The sequence below is a fragment of the Anopheles funestus genome, chromosome 2RL (assembly GCF_943734845.2).
Source record: "Anopheles funestus chromosome 2RL, idAnoFuneDA-416_04, whole genome shotgun sequence".
NCBI classification, from domain to species: Eukaryota; Metazoa; Arthropoda; class Insecta; order Diptera; family Culicidae; genus Anopheles; species Anopheles funestus.
In genome coordinates, this window is record NC_064598.1 from 85397208 (window position 1) to 85416369 (window position 19162).

At 42.2% G+C, this 19162-nt stretch overlaps 3 protein-coding genes across 5 annotated transcripts in view; 1 reads left to right on the plus strand and 2 right to left on the minus strand.

The window, feature by feature from the left end:
• Positions 1–4822, minus strand: part of LOC125763789 (uncharacterized) — a 64185-nt gene extending 59363 nt beyond the window's left edge. Inside the window, exons 1-2 of one of the 2 annotated variants that reach the window (XM_049427306.1) lie at positions 4685–4822; positions 3141–3517 (exon numbers count right to left, since the gene is read on the minus strand). The gene's annotated coding sequence lies outside the window, so the exon portion shown is untranslated. Of the gene's footprint in view, positions 1–3140; positions 4386–4684 lie in introns of those variants that run through there. The other variant, XM_049427307.1, reaches the window with a different exon arrangement.
• A 2108-nt stretch (positions 4823–6930) lies between these two features.
• On the plus strand, positions 6931–16056 carry LOC125763791 (nuclear hormone receptor HR78). Of its 2 annotated transcripts, XM_049427310.1 has the most exons (6): positions 6931–7770; positions 7919–8059; positions 12534–12891; positions 12972–14043; positions 14133–14410; positions 14479–16056. In XM_049427310.1, the coding sequence occupies exons 3-6, from the start codon at positions 12537–12539 to the stop codon at positions 14994–14996; spliced, it is 2223 nt and encodes a 740-aa protein (XP_049283267.1). In that variant the 5' UTR covers positions 6931–7770; positions 7919–8059; positions 12534–12536; the 3' UTR covers positions 14997–16056. The 2 variants fall into 2 exon arrangements, with proteins under 2 accessions (XP_049283267.1, XP_049283266.1); XM_049427309.1 differs by lacking the exon at positions 7919–8059 and having other exon boundaries at positions 6932–7770.
• A 67-nt stretch (positions 16057–16123) lies between these two features.
• On the minus strand, positions 16124–18229 carry LOC125763792 (U4/U6.U5 tri-snRNP-associated protein 2). The gene is made up of 3 exons (XM_049427311.1): positions 17875–18229; positions 16552–17791; positions 16124–16482 (listed from the first exon to the last, which is right to left on the minus strand). The coding sequence occupies exons 1-3, from the start codon at positions 17906–17908 to the stop codon at positions 16227–16229; spliced, it is 1530 nt and encodes a 509-aa protein (XP_049283268.1). The 5' UTR covers positions 17909–18229; the 3' UTR covers positions 16124–16226.
• Between the last annotated feature and the right edge of the window lie 933 nt (positions 18230–19162).

The window sequence follows — 19162 nt, forward strand, 5'->3', positions numbered from 1 at the left end:
TCTTCATTACTGCGACAAAGTGATGCGTATTGCCTACTTCCTGGGGAGAACTATAAAAGTGTCAAGTACTTTTGTAGTAATGATCAAAAGTGTGGTAAATGTTAAGAGGTGAGATAGAGATTTAACAAATCTTCCTCTACTTGTCCTGTTTGGATATCTTTTTTTTCTTTGATTGTAATTTTTTTAAGTACATACGGAGATGCAAAAAAAAACAACCCAAAAAAGAAGAATTAGACGTTTGTGGTATGTCGCGCTTCCTGTTTCGTATAACCACAAAATATCGTACATTTTTAAAAATGCATTTAAATTCCGAAAAAAAAAACAGAAACGTTCTCCATCCGACAGATCTGTACCCTATCATTACCGTAACCGATCACTCTTCGGAGGCTTTTATTCGGTCTCATTCAAATGGTAATTACGTGCGAATGTGTGGCCAAAAAGGGGGGAGCAAAAAAAAACAGGACGTCTCCTTCACAAATGTTGCACCGCAGCTCGCTTTTCCATCGCAATTGCACATACTTTCATGGGTACGTGCTGGGAGACATTTGTTTTGTGCGCGGAAAACGTTTTTTTTTTTCGTATTCCTTCCGGAGGGCAATGCAATTCTTTGCAGAAGAGCAAATGATGTGTCGTGTTTCTCGAAAAGAAAAAAAACGAGAATCCGTAACCCACCCTCTCGATCGTTTCGAATGCGATCGTTTCCTTCCTTGCAAGGTCGCATGCGAATGGATGCACTTTCTTCACGAATTGTGAAATGCAACTGCATCCCAGATGATGTGCCGGGGTTTGTTTCTTTTGCAAAACGTGGCGGTGAATCTGCTTTACCATGCAAATGCATCTCGGACCCGGTATAAGACGGCTACGATGATGATGATCCGTCCAAAAAGGGAAACAGGAAGCAATGGACCACACCACGATCGAGAAACGCAAGGAAAAACACATTGCATGGAGGGTGAAATGAACACTTAAAAAAGGGCGCGTAAATCATCTTTCGTAAGAGAAAAACTTGCTTGCTGCAGAAGAACTGAACAACAAAAAGAAAGACACAATCCAAAACATGTGTTCCTGGCATGCGTACCTAAAGAAGAAAAAAACGCATACGGGTCCTTGAACGAGTTGCAAACTTCATGTTCCCTTTTCGGTGAAATAAAATTCATGTGTTCGCTAATAACACTTTTTTCCTTCCACAATTTTTGTGAGCCTCTCTCGCTTTACAATGCGGATAAAACTCTTTTTAAAATCCTGTTCCATTGCACTCATAAATATACACTCTAATGGCAGATTCCTTTCGATGTCTTTTTCCCTCTTTTTTGTACTCTGTGCTCTGCAGGCGCCACGTGCTAGTGAATATGCAAACGCACGCACACCAACCGAGGTTTTGGAATGAAAATCGATCAATCCTTGACGGGGGATTCTTTTTACTTTACAGTTTTGTGAGGGAACAGTGAAACCCTATTTTTAACCTCAACCCAATGTTGGAGTAATTGTACCTTATGGATGGTACAACCGTATTAACGCAGGGCGTTTGTGCGTTTCTCACAGGTGTGTTATACACGTGGATCCGGTTTTCCGCGATTTTTCCACCAAGGGGGGTACGCGATTGAGGTGAATGCTAGTTGAAAATCGAAGGGTGTTGCCATGGACGGAGCCTAGGGTTGTCAAATGCGTCTCACATGCGCGACACATTGGCCATGTGTTACGTGTGCGTTTATTATTGTTACATTTAATCTATCGTCTGCAGTGCATAATATTTAACTCTGGTTTGGAATAACGAACACATGTAGTAATGGTACAGGACAGAAGACCAGGGCACCCATACAACATAATTGAATCCATTCTTGTTTAGTATTATGTTTAGAGAATGTGTTTCATATGTGCTGGCTGCATAGCAAATGTGATTGAACCCGATAAAAAGCGAGAACAGCAAATCCTGACCCGTTTTTCCAATGGCCACGTGTAGCTGTACTCGTGGTAGAATTACCAGCAGCATAAGGGGTTGCGTGATCAATAAAGTTTGATAAACACATTTATTAAGAGCTGGTTGTGCAGATCGAGATTGAAACAGTTGCTGTACTTAATTGCATTTTATGTAATAAAGAACACCTGTGTGTTATCTGGCGTGCCTTAGGCGTCATGTTGACGACAATTAATAATTCTAATTTATTATTTAGAACCCTCATTTGTGCAACACTTGAGCTGAATTGGAAGACGAGTGAGAGTTTTATTTTACTTAAATAAATATTTTTTGAAGTTTTTTTTTCAAACGAAATATACACCTATTTTTGTTTGGTGGGAGCAACGACAGGTAATTTACTATGAGTCAGGGAGAAATTTTTAACATATTTTAGTGCTTTAAAAACAATTAATAATAATTTATTGAAATAATCGAAATAAAAGGATTATCAAATTATAAATTAATACAAAATGAAAAAAATACTTCAAAATGGAAAATAAGTAACTTTAATTCTTTAATTTAATGCAGTTTCACTTATAGAATCCTTTTAAAATGACTTAGGAACAAGGAAAAAACGCAACAAATCGTTTGACATCTTGCAACCACATGGTTCAATGGTTTGTAAATCAGGGAAATCCACAAAAGTTCTCTCACTCTCTGCAAATCCATGCTAGAAAAAGGTCACCCAGGTACCTTGAAGCCAAAGTCAATTTAATAGAAATCATCTCGACCAAAAAAAAAACTCTCTCAATACCCCAAATGAGTGTAGGAGTAGGTACAGCACTAGAAGCGATGATAAAATAAAATAATCCCATCCCATAAATAACGACCAAAAAGGGTCCAAAAACAAAAACAACCTGGGAACTTAAGCAACGTAGGGAAGTCGTAACGCCCGGTGATGTCCATTGGCACTCTTGTTGGGTATTTTTTTCGGTTTTCGAGTAGCAAAACAGGTCACATTTTACCTGCACAGGATTAAAGGCAGGATTGCAGGCGCACTGCAAACCGTCGAGAAAATGTGTAACAAAAGATTCCTTAAATTGCATGTAAGAATTGGTGTAAGAATGTTCTAATTTCAACCATTAGGTTGCTTTCACATCATTAAAACTTTTCCTTCGAACAGCCTCCAACTCTCTCAACTGCCGATCGTTAAGTAGCGTTTAATGTGCTAAAACTGTAAGCTTACCTTTTTTTCCTTCACACGTCCATCCAAAAACCGTGTCCGCCGGAGACTGCACTTGAAACCAGCTATTAATCAAACTCGAATCCTCGCAAAGGATAATTTTATGTTTTCACCTTTTTTTTTGTGCAATGACACCGGAAAAACGTTTCACTTGCTGATGCTGATGGAAAAACTTTTTCGATCAGATGGGGCACAACAATTTTTCCACTCGTGCACTCACTTCCGAGGTCAGCATGGATGGTAATTATTCTCTTTTTTTTCTTTTTTGGGAGACCTCGAATATTCACTGTTTTGCACAAATGGAAAATGGTAAAAAACTTTCCGCAACCGTATTCGATCGTTTAACTTTCAAGGATCAAGTTGAGGATGAGATTGCATTGCTGAAAATGGGAGAGGGATGGGTTTAAAATATTATAATTACAAACACTGAAAGCCAACACACAAGACACACCACCGAACAAAAAAAAATGAAAAGAAAATTTCAAAACACTCAAAAGCGCACATTACACTGTAACCCTTCATTATGCGGGTGATTTGTTCACCAATGTTTGTTTGTTTGTTTTTTTTTTTTATTCATATGTTAACCTTTTTTGCACTATTTTTCATTAATATTGCAGCCACTTTTCCGGGGGCGCCCATCATCACTGGCGAAGCGCAATGGAAAATAGATCCATTATTTTCGAGCGAAATCGATGATCGCTCGATCGATCTTGACGACAATGGTGTGTGCAACGTGAAAGGCATCAAATACGAAGATGACGCTCGCCTACACACAGCTTGAAACATTTTTCCAGCCGCATTTTCTTTCACTTTTCTTCTGCGCACTTCAATTTGACTCTGTTTGTGTTTGGATGTAGATGGTTGTTGTTTTTTTTTATTATTTCGCTGCACTTCTCCTCTACCATTCGCGGTGGTTTGGTTTAAGGAGAAATCCAGCAATTTACCGTAGGAAACCCATTTTCAAACATTAGCCAATCGTTTTTTTATTTGGCCACCGGTAGCGGCTGGGCACAGGTGGGAAACTGGCGTAGGGGTTGCACATTATGCGGCACCGATCGCATTCGATCCTTGCGTGGGGGTGTGAGCGGGGGAACTGGCACTGGCAGTGAAATTTTGCACCAAACACCGATAATGAGCGACAAATGCAATCGAAGTAAACACACGGCGAACACAAACGTACAGCAAACCACAAGGCACACAAGCACGATCAACACGATGACTACACACTAAACGTTTTGTACCTTATTTCAACGCTGTTTTTTTCTTTTTGCAAATATTATTGGCCACCGAAAGAAAGCAAAAAAAAAGGACGAAACACACAAACAAGGTGGAATAAACTCACGTGCGTTTCTGTACACAAACACGCACAGCTTTTCTACACCACGGCATAACACGGCGCAGCGTGTTACTATGGTGACGATTGCTCGTAATTAAATGATAAAAATCAAACCCAAACCCATGATGACTGATTTGGATTCGGTTGTCTTCACAGCATGCTGCACACACTGCCCTATCAACACGAACGAAACGATCGGTTTTATCTTTACCTTTTTTCCCCCTTGGTGGGAAAATGTTTTTGTTCGACGCACAAACGCCAGACGTGCCGGCAAAGCGATCCGGATTACTACTTCCCGAACGCAGCGAAACGCGGTCTATCCGAACGAGAGTTGAAAACGAAATGTTCGTAAAGTTTGTTTCTGCGCCCGTCCAACCCGGCCGGTCGACGCTTTGCTCACCGTCGTATGGGGAATGGTTGCTATAACAAGACGCTTATGACTACAGTGCGTACCTGAAAAATGAACGGCACTGGAGCTGAGAGCAAACGTTTGTTTCATATTGTCGCTATGACTGGCGTTTGAGTTTTTCGTCTGTAAAAGTTGCTATTTTTTAAAGTAAGTTATGTAAGTAATACATAACAGAATAAAGCTATACTGTAAATCTAGAGTTAGTAAGTTAGTTAATTAAGCAAAATTAGAACAACATTGGAAACAAGGAAGCAGAAGTTTTGAATTCGCTTATTCTAAATTAGTTCAAACATAGCTTTAAAAACATATTTCGGTTTGTTTATTTAGTACAATCGTATCAAACAGATAGTGGTTTTAATAGCATTAAATAAAATGAGAAATAATTAAGTTTTTATTGGTATGTATTGTATGTTTCATGTTTAATACTCCACGGGGTTTGACGCCTTTGCCTTTATGAGAGAAAACAAGCGGGAAAAAGAGAAATAATTCAAGAGCATACATATGCTCAACATTAGCTGCTCTCGTTGTTGTTACGGTTTCAAACAGCTAAGCATTTAAAATTATGACGAACTAAAATCTTCTTTTTAATATAATGAACTGAAAATGAAAGTTGGAAAACTCACCAACAAGGATCTTCGAGGAACGAAATGTGCGTTCTGTATGGGGTTTAACATTACGAAAGTTGATTTAAACATACTATTCCTATCACTTTGAGCATCGCTCCACATTCGACAAAATTCGTGCTTCAATTAGCTTCGTCTCAAGAGGATGCAGCGCGTACAAAAGGATTGAAAATACACCGGAAGTGGCACGAAGAAACGTGCCATATCGTTCATTTTACATGTGCCCGAATGTTTCTCTCCACGGGAACGGGTGGATTGGGAACCTGACTGTTTTCAACGGAAAAAGAAAATCTCGAGGGAAATGTAAGTGTAGCTTTGAAGAAGTACGCGGACAAATGATTGTTTTTTGGGACAATGTTGACAAACAGGTGTATGCAACATTTCAAGAACGTTACCATGTGCTCCACTTACACATGGTTCTTATTATTTTTGAACTGTAAAAATAGACAAGTCCTTTGCTTATTTTTTTCTTTTTCAGAAACAACTTCTAGGACATGTGTTTTGTCAGTAACGAATATAAAGACGCTAAAAGACTTGAAAACGAACAATAGCTTTTACGGCGCAAGCTCACATGTGGTGCATCGCTTTTCAGTTTTCTTCATTTATGCAAACCATTTACGGCTCGCGTATACATTTGTACTGCGATGCACAATGTCTTGTAAATAATGGTCACCATTTCAATTGCGATGTGTTTATTTAACCGATTAGCAGCTAGACGCGAGACACAACTCTTTCCGAGCGACGTTCGAAGAACATCCAAAACAGACGTTGCGGGATGAAATGTACCATATGTCTAACGTCTGGTAATTTATTTATCCATATCGAACTGAAGGCCACGAAAGGATTCGATAGAGTCCTGATGGTGATGGTTAATGTAAACAATTCTTCCTTGGTAATAAAACTACATTCCTTTGGACACCCCTAGCGCTACACCCATAGTGCTTCTAAAATGCAAAATTCATCAAACATCAGAATATTTTCAAAGTATCAAGGGTAGATTACCTAGAAATAGTTTCATTATTAAACAATTTAAATTATCCTTTTGTAACATCCAAAAACATAAGCTTCCTACCATTTTTTGTGTTTTACATTGAAGGGTTGATTTATGCTACGATGCCAACATAAATGAGAGCGCACAGTGTTCTCTATTTACCTTGCGCGACTTGCCGGAAATGTCAGTTCTCATCGATCTGTCAAATTTGAACGAAAAATAAAGCTGCGTATACACGACACATATGACGATATGTAATGAAATTACATTACTTCCTTTTTCAGCGCTTCTAGCTTTTGTACGAGTAGACTGAATTATGCTTCCTATTCAGCTTACAAATATTTCATTTTTACCAGTAAAACTATTACAAAATCAGCAGAAATTATGTTTTTTTTTCTACCAGAAAGGTTTCCTTCATTATGATCTCCGTACGTGTAGTTGCTGCTTGACATGGACAAATCTCCACGGCTGCTGTCAAAACAAAGAGATCAACATAGGAAAAAACGGGATCGTCGCGCTGTTCCGCGAAATCGCTGGGTGGAAGTTGTGCGCTGAGGCAGAGAAACAGGTTCTCGCTTCGAAACAGTGCTCTTCCCTGCTTCCATTCGAAATGTTGCGACGACATCGCACCTGCTAAGACGCATCCCTTCATACCAGTCGGACAGCACCGAGCGAGTGAGTTCTTTGCGGTCGCTAGTGAAGTGTAATTGTTTCTCCCATTCAGAGTCGGTGCTTGTTTTGTGTGTCGTTCTTAAAGTGTGTAGTGTCCTGTGTGGAACCATATTCCGTCCATAAATTTACAAGCCGCACATAAATCTTGTGCTTACACAATAGCGTTTTGTCAAAGGGTGAAAAAGTCGGAATCGGAAACAGCCTGCAGTACACGTGCGATTTTTTGTTGAACGTGCGTGTGTTTGTGTATTATTCTGTGTGTGTTTGTGCGCAATAGTGTTTCCACCCTCAGGTGAATGTGTGTACCGTGTTCTGATGACGTTGTTGATCTTACGGAAATACCACCAACGATGTTGAAAGAGCTCCGTGTGACCGTGAACCGTGCGATTGAAAAGATTGTTGCACTAGGGGGCCTCCCACTTTGAAGACGTAAGGCAGAACAGGCATCGCATCAGGCGCTCCATTTTCCCGTTAGAAATTGTCTCGTCACAGCTTGCCCAGGGGCAACGTTTCCCGTTTCAATCAACAGAAGAACAGGAAGAAACTAGCAAACCCAACCGGCCAAGGGTGAAAGGAACCCCCACCAACCCTAACGAATGAAGGTAAATGTCACCGGGAAGGGGACACAACGCGGAGGGCAAGAGGATGAAGGGAGATAATGTCCAATAAAAGTTTACAAAGCGAATCCTTAAAGTGATCCAATTTTTCGACCATTCACCGTCGTTCACCTTTCGCTTCTTGCTTTTGTAGTGAAACGATGCTTTTGGCTACCTGCGAATGGGTGTGTGAGAAGCTGAGAACAAGATCGTGACATTTGGCCTATCCCTGGCAGGCCACCGTTGGGAAGAGAATGTCAGCAACGTGAATGTGACAGACGATCGCGATCGTACGGTACGAAGGGTTTTGTGGTGATTGCATGTTTGCGTAATTGGTAGCGGGAATTTTTAAATCATTTTTCATTCTAGCAAGAATGCAATTCTGCCTGACGACTTCATTCTGCTGCCGTTTTGCTGACACCGCTCTAGAACAGGGCTGAACGTGTGGAACGTGGGGCACCGGGGAAGCCCTTTTGTGGTCGTTCCTATGCTAGTGTACCGTTTTGATGGAGATGATCGATCGAGATCGTTCTCGCTCTCGCTTCGGTTCGTTTATCGTTCCGTTTCCTTTCCCGAGCCATCGCCATTGTTAACGATCAGCGCGCGATCAGCATCTCAGCTCGATCTAAACCGGAGCAGGGAAGCCAAAGGGAAATCAAATCGTTTCACCTTTTTTCCCCTCGTTCCGTGTAGCGCGGCTTCACGATATCAAATGTCGTCTGCATGCTGGTGTGCGTTATAGAGTGCCAACCATCGGTCAATGTAAATATCGTCCCCTCAGGTTTTTTAATATGCTACAACCGTCGCCGTCTTCTGCCACCGCACAAAGCGGCGCGGCTTAATACAGTGCCATATTGTTACTACCCCCTTACAAGACCTTACCGAGGGTAGGTTGGAAGTTGGGGATGAAGGTGGTCATAGTCACACACATCACCCCGAACTAAAGCGCGACAGCCGACCTTTTCCAATTGGCACACACAGATTATGCCGATCTGAAAGTGTCTCGTCTTGAGGGTACACGCGCTGGTTTGGGGGTTTGTTTTTTGTTTTCGCACGCGATCCTCTCGCTTCCTTGTTTCGAATGAACGAACGGGTTCTTTTTTTTCTCCCTCTAGGGGCAGGTTTACACACCTGGCGAAACAAAACATATGAAACGCAAGCAAGCAAAGCAAAAAACTGTTGGTGAATGTTGGCCTCCGCGAGGTGAATGTCACCCAAACCCGCTCCTGGATTGGTTGTTTGTGTGCGAGTTTTATATGGCAAGAAACAACAAAACTGCCGGAATGGGAGTGTTTTTTTTTTGGGACAGGTTTTTAATCTCTTAAGAAAAGAATTTTTCAACTTCGAGTTGAAAGGGACTTATTTACTAAGGAGATATAAATAGAAAATTAATTTCATTCAAAGCTATTTATATTCAAAACAACTTTTCTCGCTGCTGATGAAAGAGGGTTGAATATCGAATAAATATTTGCTGTTGTTAGTCAAAAACAGACAAACCGAAAATAATGATAAGATGCTAAAATTATGATCCAATTATGTATTAGTACAGAAACATTATCTTGCAAAATAGCATAGCAAACTTTGAGTTCCGTTGAAGATTTTTTTTTACCGCGAGACCTTCAAGTCATGCTGGATGCTGCAACAACCACTTGCCGAAATATTTATATTATTTTTTTTAATTGTAAACTGTGTTCTTCGAATCAGTAATTGCATACTTTAAGGCGTTTTTAATCCATGAAATCTTTGAGATAATTCTTTTAAATTTTGACCGAGGAAATAAGGATGGAAAAATGTTTGAATATGTTTTATATTTTTTATCATGCGTCCCTCAAACGTTAGGTATTGTACAAATGCTTGCCAAAAAGCTAAAACGATATTTTAAATGTGATCATGGATGATCATAGATTACGTACTTTGTACGTACGGGTTTTTATTCAATTAAAGCAAGCCCCTTAGCGCTTCTCGATCAAGTTCAGCCTTGTTAGATTTTACGCGATTTTTAAGAAATTACATTTACCCCTATCCTATCCCCAACATGATTAACTTCCAAGCGAGTAATTTGTAACGGGTATGGTTCGCGCGGTATAGCTGTGTTTGTCTCACGCGCTCTTCATACGCAGCGAAGAAATTAAAACTAGATCGTGTCGGGGGAAAAAGTGACTTCGTAGGCAACTTTTTCTTCTCCAATCCCCTCCCACCTCCAACCTTACCATCGGGGCGCACTTACAACCCATCCGTGTATATAGGGCCCTTTTGCGATGGATCGGTGGTGATCGGTGCTACTGCGTCACCGTTGAGAGCACCTTGCGCTCTGTGTGTGTAGAGTAGAAGCACCAAAAAGGCAGGAATGGTACATGGAAGGGGAGGGTGGTGGGGACGCCCGGAAAAGGGAAGAACTATGACGAGGCGTAACGGTGGCCATAATGAACAGCCGGAGCCGCGAGAAAAGGGCGCTACTACCACGTATGGGTAGGTAGCAGGGAAAAGGCGTGATGGAAATTGGGTGGAAGAAAGCGGGAAAAGCATCGTTTGTCTCTCGAGTGCGCTTCGCGCGCGTGTAAAGTTCAATGAAATCTATCAAAACGGGCATCCAATCTTTCTCCCCCGGGGAAAGGGTGTGAGTGAGTGACCGGTGGTCGATGTCCGCGACTCGCCACCCTTCTCTTTTGGACTCACCATCCGGCCGTGATTGGATGTATTGCTGCCGCTTCACTGAAGTTGACCGTATGGAAGACGGTTTTCTGGGGGAGCAGTAGTAGACGAGAGGTGTGCATCATACTAGTCGGACAATGTGTATAAATATGGTGCACTATGAGCGCGAACTGTTGTGCGCGATGCGATTTCGTTGATGGGAAGCACAGATTGAGCGATCCTCGTGTGTGATATATGCGATCGGTAGAAGCTGTAAGCTTCATTATAAAAATTAAATTTTATTTACACATTTGTGCTGACTTCAGGTCTGAAAGTACGGAATACTTCAGATGAATACATTTGATAGTGCCCTTGCCTTTCAAGTTGAAGTGGAATTTGAAACAATCAGACACTTGGAAAGATTTTATTCCTTTCGCTTATGTCATTTATACAGAAACAACCTTATTTTGTTCAAAATTGAGGATTTCACATCTACCTCAACATATTTTAGTTTAATTTGAAAATACTACGGAAATGTCAGTCAACAAAATTTTATCACTCAATAACCCTTGGTGTAATTGACTCGATACCCCAGTGTCGACCATTATCAAGCCGAGTCGAGATTTTATCTGAGAATGGGAGTTTGCTGTTAAATCGTGTATTACCAAGTGATCATCACTTGAATGGCCTTGATGTATACTACGGAACTGTGTATAAATTCTACATGAACTAACTTGCAACAGATAAAACTCATGATGATTTTTATTTGAGATAATTAATTATAGCTATTTATTGTTGGTAAAATATATTCGTTTTGAAACAAACATTTCGTTTTAAAATAATCTTCAATATTCTATAAGATATTGGAAAATGTAAACTTCAATCCCTACTGTTAATTTTGCAATTGCTCTGATACATGCCCTTTGATTCATCCAATGCATTAATTGAAGCGTCCATCTTCAAACTCATATTTTTGCAAAATTGTATAAAAAAAGAAAAAAAAGATTTAAAGCAGTTGACCGTATCGTATCGATTCAGGTGCAATAATCTTTCCATCAGCATCAGCGTTCGGGAATTACCGAGGTTCCATGATTCCAGCGAACGTAAAACGCGGGGTGCGTGGCGAATGCAGGTGCGAATGCAACACACAGCTGGCTATAAGTGTGTGTGTGTGTTTGTACACGCATCTGTGCACGGCCTAACCTTACCTTTCTGTGCCGAGATTATGGTGCTGGGAACTACATAGAAGGCATTCGTAAAGAGTCGGCAACGGGAAACATCAGAACCAGAAGCATCCCTACAAATTACGTGGAGAAACAGTAGCCTGGTATGGCTGTGGGACGAGTGGGTTGTGCTGGGAGGAAACTCTGGGCCAGCCAACCAGTCAGCCCACCGCACACCGAGACTCCATAGAGAGATGCGCACAATCAACCATCCAGAAGTAATGTTAGATCGCGACCGAAAGCGAGATAGAGCATAGAAACGAAACTCCAATCAGAGGCCCATGGAAAGCGGTAGAAGTGGGAAAGAAAAAGCAGCATAAAGCGGGAACCGTGCTGCGGCCAACGCCAGAAGCGTCCAGAGCTTTGACCTCTGTAGTAGGCAGCGAAGAACCTACCTGGTAGACGGTAGGAATCAACGATCACAGAAGGTTGCAAGATGATGATGATGATGATGATCGTGTTGATGATGTAACGTTCACTCGATGCAAGGGTTAGTTCCGACTGACGGAGGGAAAGAATTTATGTGCGCTATCTTGCTCTCTTTCTCTCTCTCTCTCTCTTTCGTTCTCTTTCCATACCCTTTCGGCGCGAAGGTATCGAAGGGTATCGTGGCAGTAGCAATCATTTCCATTAGGTACCGTGTACCGTACGGACAGTTTTTGTAGCTAGAAGCAACAGGTGAACGGGCTTGGCTGGGAGAGTTGGAAAGTCGCTCAACGCGCAGTAGGACACGTTGACTGCTTCCACACTGTTCCATGTTTACCGCGACATTTGTCGAGTGTATTTGTTCGGAAGTGAATAACCAATTCGATCGTAAATGGACGTTTTTGGTTTAAGGTTGTCGTTTTGCTATACTTAATTAATTACACAAATAAATACTAACATATTACGTTTCTTTCTTTCGCTCACCGACAGATTATGAAGCTAGAGGGAGGCATGCATCTGCAGCAGCAGCTCAGCAGTGGCAGCGGTTCGTCTGGCCACGGTAATCTTCTCGACGACAAAACCTACCAATCGTCCCATCATCAGCAGCAGCTGCAGCAGAACAGTGTCAGCATCGAGCTGTGTTTGGTGTGTGGCGATCGGGCCTCCGGTCGTCATTATGGCGCGATCAGCTGTGAAGGCTGCAAAGGCTTTTTCAAGCGCTCGATCCGGAAGCAGCTTGGCTACCAGTGCCGTGGGTCAATGAACTGTGAGGTTACGAAGCACCACCGGAACCGATGCCAGTACTGCCGGTTGCAGAAGTGTCTCGCATGCGGTATGCGCAGCGATTGTATGTATCTTGTACCGCGAAGGATTGGCTACGTTTTGTTGTTATTTTCATTTCCAAAACTGCTGGTTTTTTGCTTACAGCCGTCCAGCACGAGCGTAAACCGATCATCGACAAGAAGGACGGTCAGATGGGACCGAACCCGAACAGCAAGTATAATCCGCATCGCAACAAAGAGTATCATCATGGTGGAAGCGTTAAAAGTGAATCGAAAGGTGCGAGTGCAGCATCCTCTTCCGTATCATCGGCAGCAGCGGCCGCTTCTTTCCTGAACTATCTGCCCGGGTTTAGTTTGGCAGACTTTACCGCGAACCTTAGCAAGCGTACGTTCGGTGACAAATCGATCGGCCGTGATGGCGTACAGTCGGAACGACCTGCAGCATCCAGCTCGGTTGGCCACCAGTTTGCTTCCAGTGGGGCTGGTAGTGTCGGAACTGGTGCGGGTGGTAGTGGATTGTCCGGAAGCCCGTTCGGAAGTTTGCAATCGCTGAAGATGGAAGTACCCGATCGGCAGACCGGTTCGGAGCTGGGGAATGTGTCGACGAGTGCGGCCGATTCGATTGCTGCGCTGATTGGATTAAATACGACGGCAGCCGTAGCAGCGGTAGCGATGTCGAGTGCAACGTTGGGTGCCACGACTCCCAGTGCGGCGGCAGCTGCAGCCGCTGCTGCTTCTCTGCTTGCCGCCGATACAACAGTTGATCGGAGCGGCGGTGGTGATGGTGGTGGTGGCGGAGGAGGTGGTAGTGGCGTGGGTTTGCGCGGAAGTAATTCGAATGTGTCGTCTGGTGGAGCTCACTTTCCGTCCCTTGCGATGGATACCAGTGAGACGGGCTCGCTGGATAAATCGTTGCTGTGCAGCTCGCTGGAGTTTATCCAAAACATGGAGCAAGAGCTGAACAGCAGCCTTAACAACAACTTTGGTATTAAGTCTGAGCTAAACAGTAGCAGCGATGAGGTGTGCATTGAGTTCGATTATGGTGGAATCGGACGGGGCGAATCGATACTGACCGAGAGCTGTGTAGCCTTCGACATTCAGGTGCCAAACGTGCTGCCCAACTATCTGAGCGTACATTACGTGTGCGAGACCGGTTCGAGGTTGCTGTTTGCGACGGTCAACTGGATGAAGAAGAATCACGTCTTCCAAATGCTCAGGTTTGTGCTGTGGATCGCATGTTACGTTACATTTCTGAAGCGGTTGATGAATAACGCACGCTCTCCTCCCTTTCACATTCTCTTTTTAGTGATGGTTTTCAAGGTGAACTGGTGCGCCAGGTGTGGCCGGAACTGTTTATGATCGGTTTGGCACAGAGCAGTGGTCAGCTTTCGTTTAACACGATCATGCTGGCACTGATCCAATACATGAAAACGGTCATCCTGAACAAGAAGTATAGTGTCGACGTCATCAACTACCTGAAGAAGTACATCTTGCTGATACAGGAGTTTGTGAACGATCTGCAGAAGATGAATTTGACCGACCAGGAGTACGCGTATTTGCGATTACTATCGATCTTCAATCCCGGTTAGTTGATCTTTATCCCTTCTTTTACGTTTGTTTTACTAATCGTCTAATGGTTTTCAATACCGCAGATAATGCCTTGCAAGATAAGGAAAAAAATCAACATCTGGTAAAGCTGCAGGAGCACATACTGGTCGAGTTTCGGGAGTATTATCGCGATCGACACGCACGGCTTGCGAGTAGTGAAAGTGAGGAAAATCTTCGCGCTACCGAGGAGGATGAAAACGATGAGGATGATGTGGATTATTACGAGCGTCGCCAGAACCGTCACCACCATCATCGACAACATCAGCACCGTGGCGCCGGTGATGGCGATCATCAGCGTGATCAGGTACAGGGTGAGCAGCGGTTGATGAAGCTGCTGTTAAAGCTACCGACACTGCGTGCACTCAACTCCAAGTGCGATCTGGAAGATCTGTTCTTTAACAATCTAATCGGTCAGGTGCAGATCGATAGCGTGCTCACGTACGTGATGCAAACGAACGATGGGGCAATTTCGTTTTCCAATCTGGTACAAAAGTACGACCCAATCGGGGGCAGCAGCAATAGCAACAACGGTATCCCAACGGCGATGGATAGTGACGAGTAGGAAAAGGGAAGCATTAGTACTGAAGAGACTGAATGATTGGCGTTTGTCTTTCTTCCACCGGAAGTGCATTCAAAATGTGTTGACGCCTAACGCAAAGGCAGCTTAAGCAGCTTAAGGATACGTTTACTATCCTTCACCTACGGCCTTTAGTCTATTTTAATTCGCTTATTTTATGTTTTATCGCTTGCGTTGCTCCTCTGAAAGATGCACAACCTGAGCATAACCCTAAGCGTGGCCTTCCCTTTTTATAGCCTGTTAAATGATTTCAAATTAACGCGTAGGATAACAATTTCGTTCTAGAATGAGTAGTATTATTAGCTTTCTTTTTTATTGTTTCCCTCCTAAAAAGGATTATACGATAAGTACTGTGAACAGGCTTCCGAGTTTTTTGAGCAATTGTATCTATTCAATGAATTGTTTCATTTCAACGTTGTGTGGGTAGAATTGCGATTTATCTCAAGCAACCGTTTTGATCCACCGCGCTTTTTCTGCAATCTTGGTAGATGCGGAAGTGTCTAGCACCACTACCATCCAATACACAAAAACTTAGCGAGCAAACATGTATCCGTACCTGAGGCAAAGTAATAGTTGTTTAGAAAACGATCGTTTGTTCGTGTAAAGTGCGCAAAGCGAAGGCGAAACAAAACATTATTGTGGTTTTCACAAAGGGAGGAAAATAACAGGCAATATTTAGCAATTAAGATTTCATCAGGTTTACGTCCCAGATTGGCATTCAGCAGAAGGTGTTGGCCTGTTTTTGGAGAGCCGATGTGTTAGGTTATTTATATATATACACAATGTATAACAAGTATTGAGAGGAGTATTGCTGCATAGTTTATAGATCTATATACATATATGATTCGGAATCCAGAACCCTCCTCATACACACACACACCAACACCACTTTACGACAATATTTTCTCCACTCAGGAGAATCAAATTAGACTACACAGGGGTAGCGTTAAGGAAGAAATACAACAATCGAAACAAATAAACTTTACTTTATATGTAGTGTTGTGATATGTGCTTGAAACATACTTCACATACACTCCTCATTGAATTGAGAGTCCTTTTTTTGCCCTCAACAAGATTCTTTCAATGATTTTTTTTTCGTAAATGTCCAGAAATTCATATAAACATTTTATGTTTACTTCCAGCCGTAAAATTGTATCTATTGAAACACAAGTAAATGAAATGCTACGAAGCAAAACTTCGAACAGTAACACTGGTTTACGTTTCGTCGTTTTCCTGCAGTTCGTAGATCTGGATGTACGCCTCGGTCAAGGTGATCATCTGTGGCAGAATGTTGGTCACGTGCAGATCCTGCATTTCGTACCACTGGTTGGTGCTTTTCTGCAGAATGTGACACCGGTAGGTGCCGGAATTGGGTTCACCGTCGTGCACGATGTTTGCCACCAGATTGTATTTGGTGTATTGATGGGTTTTTTTGTTTTCCTCCGTCAATATGTCACCAAAATCGACGTTTCTAAAATAAAATACACCAAAAAGAGTTGATTAAACCACGAATATTGAATGCGTATGTGGATTTACTTACTTGACCGGAAAGTTTACGATGGTCGGATTTTTCTCCAAGAAGAACGTGTTCTTGGTGAAACGCTTTATGTACAGGATGACATACTTTGGCAGGCGAGTAATTTCGAATCGTTTCAGAAAATTATCCTTGTACGTTTTGTACTCCTTTTCCGAGATTGAGTTAAACTTGGCCAACAGCTGGTACAGATTCACCTGCGGGATAATGTTTTCCCGCAGCTCATCGATGAACAGTGGCGTCGCGGGTAGATCACACGTCAGATACAGAAATGTGGACGTTTCTTCCTTTTCTTGATACTCATCTGTAGCCAGTAGTAGCTGTTTCTGAACATCGTCCAGTTCCGTTGGTGGTAGTTTCCGGGTGTAGATTTTCATTTCACCCAAAAAGCTACGATTAATTACGGATGAGTCCGGTTGCTTATTTCCTCGTAGTTGCTTATGCAGACTGTGCAGAAACCAGGAAAGAAACTCTATCGGATCGCCCTGCTTCGTGATCTGGAACTGCTTGTTACTCCACAATACGACCGCCTGCAGCATCTCATGCGGTGAAACGTGTGCCTTAAAGTTCCGTGGATTCCACAGTTTGCGCAACAGATCGCCGAAACGCTGCACCAGCGTAAATGCCGTATCACCCGGAGGTCGCTTAATGTTGGCATAGTTCTTCTCCATCAGGAAGAAGTCACGGATCGGTTTCACGTGTGACAGTGCCTGTAGGATCACGTTACAGTAATCGTTGGCTTTGATGTTATTCAATCCTACCACACCCGGATGATAGAACGTACCGTCAACCGTACGCGATTGCTTCACATCTTCCCGGTCTAGGCTACGAATGTCCCGCAAGGTAAATACCGGATCCAACACGTACTTGATATCGTCTAGTGACGAATCGATGATCTCGTAGTTATCCGGCAAACAGTAAAACTTAAGCGTGGATAGGTTCAGAAACACGTGGTGCGACTCCGCCACGGAATGGGTGTACGCGTGTGTGTTGGTACCGCGACCCTGAAAGTATTTGCCGCACACCAGACACGCATAAACGTTGATGCGGGTCAGCGACACGGAACACAGCTTCTCGAAATCAAAATCAAGCAAATGTCTATTGATTGTGTCCAGATAGGGACACTGTTTCGATCGATCTGTAACAGTTTGCTTCCGTTTCACGGCCAAGTGTCCACTGTTTCCACCATCCTCATCGTGCACATCCTCCAGCTTGGGCTTCTTGACCGGTGGTGCTGCATGCTGACCTGAAATAGTGTAAACAACGCATATTTGTAAGGTTACTATCAACAATTTCTCCTCACTGATGAATGAAAGTAGCAACGCTCACTCGTCTTTGAATCGTGTTCTTTTGCTGGAGCCATTTTTATTTCAACAAAACGGTAAAGTTTCACTATTTGATGCACAGGAAAAGAAATAGATGTAAAGCTGGTTGAAAAACAACTATTTTTCCCGCATTGAAGTTGTCACAACAAGCCGCCACGAAAAACGTCAATTGGTATTCCATCGCCGATTGCACGCACACTACCAAACTTGATGCAAACAAACCGATTCCGACGTTAAAATGGACATAAAATTAACTTTTTTATTGCTGAGGAGCTTGTCTTTAATCGCCTTATTTTATTCCTTTAAAAAGAACTTCTTTTAACGATTTAATATAATCAATTACATTAGAAATGCGGGATGAATCCAACTTCACCAACGAGCAAACATATAAGCCCTCAACCTACGGGTGTACATCCAATGCAAGGCTATTATAGGAGACCAGGTGGTGGAATAGGGCTTTCCGACGGGTGACATCTTCGGAACCCATACGTCATATTTGAATTCAAAAGTCGGCCGTTTATCCCTGTTTCTAAAATTAAATTGGTAAAATTGTAAAAAAAATTAATTTAAATTATTATTTTAACGTGGATGGTCAGTCTATTCGAAAATAAGATATAAATAATAATTTGTAATTTATATCGCTACGATTTTAACTTGATATTATTTATCACATCGTTTTTATATAAGACAAGGCCTTTTAAAGTAGAGAGTATAAATTACAGAATTGAACAATTTGATAAATTGATATGAACAATAGAAACAAAAAAATCACTCTTTCGACACAAAGCCTGAAGCGCTTTGACAAACCTATACGCTTAAAGGAAAACTAATTTGAAAAAATATAACTTTGAGAATGGTTTAATTGTTTTTTAACCAAAGTTAAATGAATGACTGGTAACAAATTCAAGTAGCTAGTGATTAAATATCTTTTGAAAACAAAGTCAATACTCAATTCTTATCAAATCAATACTTATTGGCCTTGATGTTTATGTTAACTCTCCCGCCTTAATAAGTTCTAGTGCTGTTTGTTTTTTAATAACCGTGTCCTAAATTTGCAAAATAGTTGAACGCGTACCTTTCTACGATATACCGGGTTAGCTGTGGAAGAGATAAGATAATACATACATATATACTTTTTTTTTTTTTTTTTTTTTTTTTCGTGGAGGAAACCTTCCATAGGGATGCACAAAGTCATTTAGACGGGGACTACCCCCTGCATACTGTCAAATTTTTACTGACTAAAACCTCCACGAGCCTTCGCCATCCACATCGGTTAAACATTTCGGAAGTGG